This window comes from Glycine soja, chromosome 7 (genome assembly GCF_004193775.1).
Source record: "Glycine soja cultivar W05 chromosome 7, ASM419377v2, whole genome shotgun sequence".
NCBI classification, from domain to species: Eukaryota; Viridiplantae; Streptophyta; class Magnoliopsida; order Fabales; family Fabaceae; genus Glycine; species Glycine soja.
This window is the reverse complement of record NC_041008.1, coordinates 13,399,225-13,408,251: the sequence shown is the minus strand read 5'-3', so window position 1 is coordinate 13,408,251 and position 9,027 is coordinate 13,399,225. Positions and strand designations below refer to the sequence as shown.

General features: G+C 38.4%; 1 protein-coding gene across 2 annotated transcripts; it reads right to left on the bottom strand.

Moving 5' to 3' along the window:
• Positions 1-359: 359 nt before the first annotated feature.
• LOC114418799 (eukaryotic translation initiation factor 4G-like) lies at positions 360-9,027 on the bottom strand. 2 transcript variants are annotated; one of them, XM_028384313.1, is made up of 10 exons: positions 8,408-9,027; positions 7,152-7,285; positions 6,802-6,939; positions 6,563-6,630; positions 6,407-6,463; positions 4,879-6,102; positions 4,467-4,761; positions 1,713-4,149; positions 1,057-1,251; positions 360-962 (listed from the first exon to the last, which is right to left on the bottom strand). In XM_028384313.1, exons 1-10 carry the CDS (start codon positions 8,551-8,553, stop codon positions 632-634), a joined length of 5,025 nt encoding a protein of 1,674 aa, XP_028240114.1. In that variant the 5' UTR covers positions 8,554-9,027; the 3' UTR covers positions 360-631. The 2 variants fall into 2 exon arrangements, with proteins under 2 accessions (XP_028240114.1, XP_028240115.1); XM_028384314.1 differs by having other exon boundaries at positions 6,802-6,930.

Sequence of the window (9,027 nt, the reverse complement as noted above, 5' to 3'; positions counted from 1 at the left end):
ACAAAAGTCCAAGTGAAACCTTCCTTTCATAACAGGGATTTATTTTTAAAAATAATATTTAAATTAAAAATTATATTTGGAGCATTCCATGATTCCAAAATTGAATTAATAGTGCAATTTTGTGATGTTGACAGTTAGGATAACTACTAAAAGCTGATCGCATAAAAGAGACTTCGATCATAACTTAATTGGCAATTTTGCTTTCTTTCGCCCCACAAAACCTATTACCAAGTAAAAATTATACCGAGTTTTAATTATCACGGTACAAAATATTTTATATTAACATAAAACTACTTTCTCTTATTTTCTCTATTGCTTTTCATTTTTTGAACATTAATGAAAAACAACCAAAGACGATATGAAAATAATATTCTTGACGCTCATTGAACCTTTTATATCTACAAAGAAATATGTAAAGGTCATCAAGCAGGCATAGCAAAAACGCCTAAAATTTCTGATGTCCGAAAAATAATTTAAAACAAAGAAAATCCCATAGATAAAACTCTACCGACCCATCTCACAGAGAAAACCATTCTCTGCAAAATTGAGTACTACCCCCAAAAAAGCACGAGCCAACTAATTTTTACCCTCTACAAAAAAAAATAAAAAATACAATGAGCGTCACTACCATCTAAATAAATTTTTCCAACTTCCTTGATGTTTTAGCATTAGGTGGCCGGAAAGTTTCCAACCTCAAGTTAGAGCCTGAACAGATCTTGTTTAGAACCGCATCCCCCTTCTCGCTTTGAATTACCTCCAACGTGCTTCCCAGAACATCAGCTGCAAGTCCAACTTCTAAGAGACTACCTGGCTCCTCTCCACCATCATGTATTAACTGCCCAATGTCCTTCAAAGTAACTACACTCTCTGTTATGGCTATCGCAAAAATTCGGCCAAGAAACTCTGCTGCTCTGGGGGCATCATTAACAGCATCCTCCAATGTACTGAGAACAGATTCAAACCTATCCAACATACAAAGGAATGAATAATATGACCTTTGTCTTCACAATAAATGAATTCTCTCTGCTAGTCACTATATGGTTAAATAAATCTTACCCTTTGATGAGCTGGTCTTGATTCAAAGTGCCATGCTGAGATTTCACAAGGTTGACAAGTAGTTTGGCCAAAAGATCTCTTTCTGCGTCCTTTCTCTCAAATGAATCCGTGACCCATAGAGAAACCATGGAAGGATGGAAGCTCGGAGAGTTCAAATCTTTGACACATAAAGCAAGTTCGTTCTCATCTCTAGCACTGAAAATTGCATATATTTCACTCAGATGATTAAATGACAAGAAAACAGGAAAACAAATTCATCAGTATAAATTCAAAAAAAGGGGAAAAAATAAAACACATCAGCATACATTGTGAATCTAACTTGGCTAATAGAATACTACAAACTAACAATTAACATTGGCCAATAAAAAAAAATAGAATACTACAAGCATAACATATAAAATTCAATCATGACAAAGTTGCACAAAAAAAAAAATCCTGAATTTGACGTAGGAGCAGAAGAAGCTTCACATAATCTCCTTTCTAAATCCAGCAAAAACATGGGATGATTCAGTATCTCACTCCAACTGCTACTATGATATTCACCAGAAAAATTGAAAAATTCTTATATACAGATGATTTTACTTAAAGGATGATGTGTGCAGTAAGGTCACAAAAGCTGTAACCAGGATGATAAAAGTACCACAGAAAAACATTACCTGTAGTATTCCCTTATTGCTGACAAGGACATGTCCCTCAGTCGTTCTTCTGGCCAAATCTTCTCTGAAGAAGCATTCTGAGAGACTATTGACCCTTGCAAATGAGCAAGAGGTTCAAGATTCCGATCTTCACTCCTCAAGCCTCTGTTGCCATGGTTTACATTATGCTCTGGAGCACTTGATTGATCATAAGCAGATGGCCCTGAAGACCTATCAGTACCATATCTTGAAACATGATCCTCCCTTGAGCTATATGGTGTGCGCTCTGATAAATTGCTGTGACCATTAAGACCTGTATTCATTCTATGAGAGTCTCCATGGACAGGAAGCACATCAGATATTGGTAAATTGGAAATTGCTGTTGATCCTCTCGTAGACATTCCCCTAGCAAGACCACCTTGGGGCCCCAAGTTTATAGAATCATCTCCTGAGGGTCTTTGAGGCAATGGAACTGCCAAGGTCCTAGCCTCATAAGATTGTCGTTCCTCAAATCGAGCATCCTGAAAAGCACCATACCCACGAACTTGAGTAGGAAGACCACGCAGTCCACCCATTTGAGAATTGGGAGAAGACAGCATAGAAGATCCTCGTGGACCAAAATCCATGGGATTCCGTCTAGCTGATTGATTGTTGCCAAGACCACGACCTGACCTACCAGCTTGGGCCTGCCTCTCCTGAGCGGCATCCCTGTGTACCTCCTCAATCTTCTTTGGACCTTCTACTTTCCTCCTTTGTTGCCATTTATTCTTTCTCAAATCAATGGAATCTTTCAACATGAACCTCACCCTAGAAGATAAATTCATGTTGTTTGATAATAATTTCATCCTTTCAAAATATGCATCCATATGTTCCTTGGCTTTTGGATGATCAATCATCTCCCCAATAGTACTCATTAGCTTGCACAAAGCTTCAATGTCTTCTTCATATGGATCCTGATACTGACCCAGTAACTTCTTGATACACTCATGCATTATCCTCTCCGTCAACATTTTCTTCTTATATAGTTCTCCAATCAATCTGATGTTTCCCAACATGCGTCTTCTTGCCTTAACTCTTCTTTCTTCCCTTTCCTCAGCAGACTGCTTAACCTCACCCTCGTCAGCCTTATTTGCTGCTTCTTCTTCTCTTTCACCCCTCTCAAATTCCTCCTGGCACTTGTTTAATAATAACCTTTTAAAAGTTATCTTTTCATTGTCCTCACTAAAATCAGGCAACTCAGAAGCCAGATGCAAACAGAAGTTGGCATACATTTCACAAAAGGTAGGTTCCATCAGAGCCTTCTCAAAGATTTGTGAGATGACACCAGTGAGGGTGACTGCATTGTCAATATTAACTGCTTTCACCTGTTCAAAAAGTCTATCAAAATTCTGCGGAGTTAGTTTGTTCAAGATAGCCTTCAACTGCCTCTGCTTTACCTCTTCCACATCTGATGCTTTACCCACTTCATACTTATTCTCAGCTTTGTGCATCATCTGTAAAGGAGTTTGGGTAGGAGAAGGAATTAAACCCCTCTGCTGGAAGCTAGCAGAACGCTGCCACCTCTCCCCATCAGGGTTATTTCTTCCACCATGATTTCCCACCGATTGCATTGGCCCAGAAAGGATCCCTCCAACATATTGTGGTGGTGTCTGTGCACGAGAGTTCCTTAAGACACCAAAATTCCCTCCTTGGCCAGATCGAAATCCCACATTACCTCCAATGCCATCCAAACCACGTCCAGAACGAAAAGCACCAGAAACTCTACTCCATCTGTCATCCTCCATTACCACATCCCCACGGCGATCCATCCGAGACATCCCACCGGGTCTATCTACAATTCTTCCAGGACTAGGATGTGAATCACGCTCAAAAACATGAGAACTACCAATATTGCCACTCATCAAAGCTTCAATGTCTGCGGTGACTTTAAAACCTTCAGGAAGATCAGTGCACTGATCTGCAAATTTCAGAAGGAAATCACGTGAATACTTTTTGGCTGTACTTCCACTTCCATCACCAACTTGTTGAGATTTATCATGAACCTCCAGTTTGGGGGTAGACATGTCAGCAGCATCCTCCCAGTCATCGAGTTCAGCTTTACTGTGACTACATTTTTCACTTGCTAAAGCATCTGACTGAGCAGCATCTTTTGGCAACTGCTTCAAAGTGGTGGTGGTAGCACTTTCTGTGCTCTCAGAACTTAAGACAGCTTCTTTCTTTTCCTCAGGTCCCTTGTATGCATTATAAAGATCAGACGTTGACCCAGCAGCATCTGCTTTCTGAAGTATCTCTCTTCTTTTCTTCTTCCCTTTAGATGTAGTTTTCGCTTTATTTGGTTCTATAATTGGTCTATCCTTGGTACTTGACTCATCGCCAGTATTCTCTGACCCATCCTTGACATGCTTTGATGTTGTTTCTGGAAGATCAGCAGACTGCAGATCTGATATGCCAAATTTTCCTGAAACAAATCCATCAGTAACTACACCATCATTTCTGCTAAAAGAGACATCTCTAGAATAATGCAATGTGGTAGTAGTACACGTGCCTAAATTATCACCTATTACACATTTTGCATTATAACTTGCAGATTCATCCTGTATTCCTGTTATATAATTTTCAAGGTTAAGACCTCAGTTCTTACAATTGCAGCATCTTTTTCAGTTAGTTTAATTTCTGTTCCATTAAAGTAAATGTTTGGTCTGTATCCTTCAGGAGATGATGGCTCATCACTTTTATCATAATGCTTTAATCACAATGCTTTCTTTGGTTGTTTACCTTCAAATAATTTATCTATCTTATCAGGATTATTATTGTGCACTCTGTCAACAGTTTGTGCACAAGATCCTTCAGCTGAAACACAAGCAACAACTTCTGCAGACCCATTGGTTTTCACTTCAACAGCAGTAGAAGTGCTACTAGGTATTGTATTAGATGTTGGAAGATCTTCAGTGGTAAGTTCTGCAGAATGGTTTGTTTTAGTTCCTACAGGTTTGGAAACTCCGGTATCATATATTCCATGGTCAACAGCACAAAAAGGCACATTATCCGCTGTGGGAGATTGTACAGAAACCTGTGGGAAAAGACATAAAGTACTCATTATACTCAAGCACACAAAGATCACATGCATACTAAAAAGTACATCCACTATGTTCAAGTGTGTGTATCTGAATAATAATTCACTCAATACCTGATGGTGTGATAATTGACCTTTCTTCCCTGGTTTCTTATCCTTCAAAGAGTTGGACCTACTAAGAGATTCCCTCCCGCCTTCATTATTATCCACAACTGGGACAGAATCACTAGACAACTTGTACTGTGGTAAGGAGATTTCTGAACAAGTTTCAGACCCTTTTTGCAGCACAGAGGAGCTAGCATCACAAGATGCTGTTGAACTAGGGGATTCTGTATTTTGAACATCAGAAATACTGGAATTGGACAATGATGAGTCCACATTAGCAGACGTACCACTTGGCTTAATGGCCAGAGATGCAACCCCTGTTGGAGTGCTAGCTTTACTAATAGGTGGGGAACCAAGTGATGACGAATTCATGAAATTTGCACCTTGTGGACCATGGTTCACAGGATAATTAAATATCGGTGGCTGAGAATTAGGAGAGATCGGGCTACTTGTTAATGGAATAGAACTAGATGGATAATAGGGAGAATTGGTATTATATGAGCTGGAAGAATAATAGTTCACAGGATGAGAAGCTGGAAAAGATTTAACAGGTGATAGAGAAGGTATGTTAGGATGTGACCTAGCACCAGATGACCCACCATCTGAACATGCATCTGTCCTTTTATCAAGCCTCAGCTCTTCATGTGTCTCAGGATGAGTTATCTTTACAGTAGTTTTTCGAGGAGCAGCAAATTTTCCACCTTGCTGCTGGGGATATTGAGGACCGATGCCAATGCCCATGCTGCCTAATTGATGGGGCAACTGATGACCCATTTGAGGAGCAAAACTCATGTTTTGGCCTTGATGCATGATTCCCCGAGGATGCATTGGATGTGGTTGAAGACCTGGAACAAAAACTGGTCGTTGCACCTGTGTAGCATTGCCAATTGGTAAAGGCATTGGTATAGGCATCTGGAGGGATGCTGTTGACATACCGTGAGATTGAATCTGTGGATTAGCACTGCCAAACTGTAAAGGAGCCTGTGACTGGTGATATGGAGTTGGCATTGGAATCCCAGTTACAGGAACAGAGGGCTTTGGCATATGGCTTGCCGGTGTCAAAGCTGATACCTGAGGATCCTTTTTTGCCTTAGTACCCCCATTATGAGTCTCCCGGCTGTCCCCAGCATTAGATTGCTCAGTGACACCAGCATCCTTCCTAGGTGGTTGTTGCTGCTTTGGAACAAGAGGAATTGGCACCGAAGGCACAGATTTGTAAGAGTCGTGAAGAGCCTGAAAGTTAACGAATTATAAATCAAACAAAAACTTTCATTAGTATGAAAATACATAAAACAAGTTCAACTTCAATTAGTGAATACTAATATCTCTAATAATATCAATATCAATTAGACATACAAAAAGCATAACAGCATTCCTTTCTCAGATTCTATGTCTAAAATCTAAACCAGTTTGTGTTCCTACAATAGAATCTAAGAAAAATTATCTTTAGCTTGGAAGGGGTGGGTAGTGGCTGTACCTCTCTGTATGATAGTGCAAACATAAAGGAAAAAGAGGTGAAAAAGAATAAATTGCATACCTGATCACGCTTCTGCTCATCTATATTAGGAGGGGCTGAACTTGTACGAGCAGGAATCTGCATACAAGAACAAGAACATGATCAATTACTCACCCTAAAGTTCCACAAAATATGTAATGTGCCAGACATTAATCAATTATTATCCAAGAAACTTACTGCCATCCCATTAACAAAGCCAGGAGCAATGGATCCAAATTGAAAAGGGAATGCCTTAGACGCATCTCCTGGGACAGAAATAAATATTCAGATTACTCAAGTCTCACAACACACAACTAATTGCCAATAATAAGGAAAATTGTTTTCTAAGAAGACTATTTACTATGACCCAAGCTACAAGAGTTGCTAATCACAATCACATCTAATATACACAACAAAGACCTACAGGACTAACATACCCTTGGCAGGGCTTGAGGGAGGGACTGGATCAGAAATCAAGGGGGGCTGTAGAGAAGTTGGAGCTTTTGGAAGAATTCCAGCACTCGTATGTGCAGCTGATGATTCAGATGACTTTGTACCTGGCCCATCTGATGCTCCTATCATACAACATAAATGAATGAACTCCATAAAAAAAGACAACAATAATTTACCAAACATTCGATCACCTCAACATCAGTAGATTCTTCCATAATAAAGAGGGAAGGATCTTCCACAAATCCTACTGAACATAACCAGACACTAAAAAGCAATGAAGAGAAGAATCACATTTTTTTTCAAAAAATAAATAAATATTCTTCCTAAAGCTTACCATGTAATTGTGGCTGTACATGGGTACCATTGTTAATGGTTCGGGCAGTAGATGCACTATTGAACTCTGTTGAATGCCCAGGGGGGTTTACCCTAGATTGCCCACCTTGTGCATTATTAGACTTCTTGTTGAAACTAGAACAAGCAACACACGGAGTCAATAAAACAATAAGGAAGAAAAAAATTCTAATAAAAAACACTACTCATGATGGTGTGGGAAAAAATAATTTACAAATAACAAATCATCAAGCCACATGTCACAAAAACGAGAATTTGACAACTCTTTAATTTAAAAAAGATTTGTTACATATTTTCGATATAAAATGCATCCAAATTCCACAAAATCAACAAAAAAGAATTCCCAATCTACACCCTTCAACATTATTCTACAAACAATAAATAATTCCAATTTGTTACATATTTTATCACAATAATAATGTCAACACTTTATTATTTTCATCCATCATAGCACTAGACTTTACACTCAAACGCATCCAAATTCCCAACCAAAAAATCAATCTATACCTTTCAACTTTATTCTACAAACAATAATTAATTATAATTTGCTATATTTATCACAGTCACAATGTCAACATTTAACTCCTTTCATCCATCATAACACTACACTACATACTCTAAAAGGCATCCAAATTCAAAAAATAAAAATAAAAAAAGATTCCCACTCCACACCCTTAAACACTAATCTACAAACAATAATTGATTATAATTTGTTACATTTTATCACAATCACAATGCCAACACTTAATTCTTTTTATCCATATTATAACACATTAACACTACACACTACAAAACACATCCAATTTCCCAAAAAAAAAAAGAAGAATCCCAATCTACATCCTTCAACACTATTCTAAAAACAATAATTAATTATCATTTGTCATACATTTAATCACAATAACAGTTATTCCTTTCTTTCATCATAACACTAGACTTCGCACTCTAAAACGCATCCAAGTTCCAAAAAACAATCCCAACACTACTCTACAAACAACAATTGATTATAATTTGTTAAACATTTTTATCACAATCACAATGCCAACACTTGATTCTTTTTATCCATTACAACAAATTACCACCACACTTTACTCCATAAAACACATCCAAAATTCCAAATTCCATAAACAAAATAAAATCCCAATCCACACCGTCAACATTATTCCGAAAACATCAATCAAGGATTCAAAATTCAGTTATAAAAACAAAACTACAGACACAAATTGGCAAACCCTAACTGACCTCCGGCTAGAGGAGAGTGAATTGCTCGTCGGCGCGGTCCCGCCACCCCTGCCGTAGGAGCCCCTCTGCTGATTGAAGCTGGAGGATCGCCCGGGTTTTCCATAAACCGCATCGTTATTCTCCGACTTCGATTGATTGAAGGACATATATCCCAATCCCTTTCACAACAACAACACAGTTTTCACAAACAAAGAAACGAAAACAGAAGAAAAAACAGAGAGAAACTGAAACCGAATCTCTCTTTCAATTTTTGCTGACAGAACCAAACTTGCAGATCCGCGAAACCATCGAAATGCTCTCAATAACCGAAAAAACCAAATATTGCGACGCGGAAAAAGGGGGCAGAATGGTAAACAGACGCAAATTTTCAGGGAACAGAGGCTGAAGAGAGTGGGAGTGTGGGTAGGGTTTTGTTTTGTGAGAGAGAAAAAAAATTAAGAAAAAAATAAAAGAAAAAAAAAAAAAGAAGAGAGGAGGGGGGAGAAGAAGAGAAGAGAGACTGAGAGGGTAACCAGAAACCAGAATTTTTAGGAGTGAGAAATATTTTTTAGAGAGAGAAAGAGGTAACAAACTGAGCAGTGAGAGAAGGGTCAAAAGAAGAAATAGGTTTTTCAGGAGAT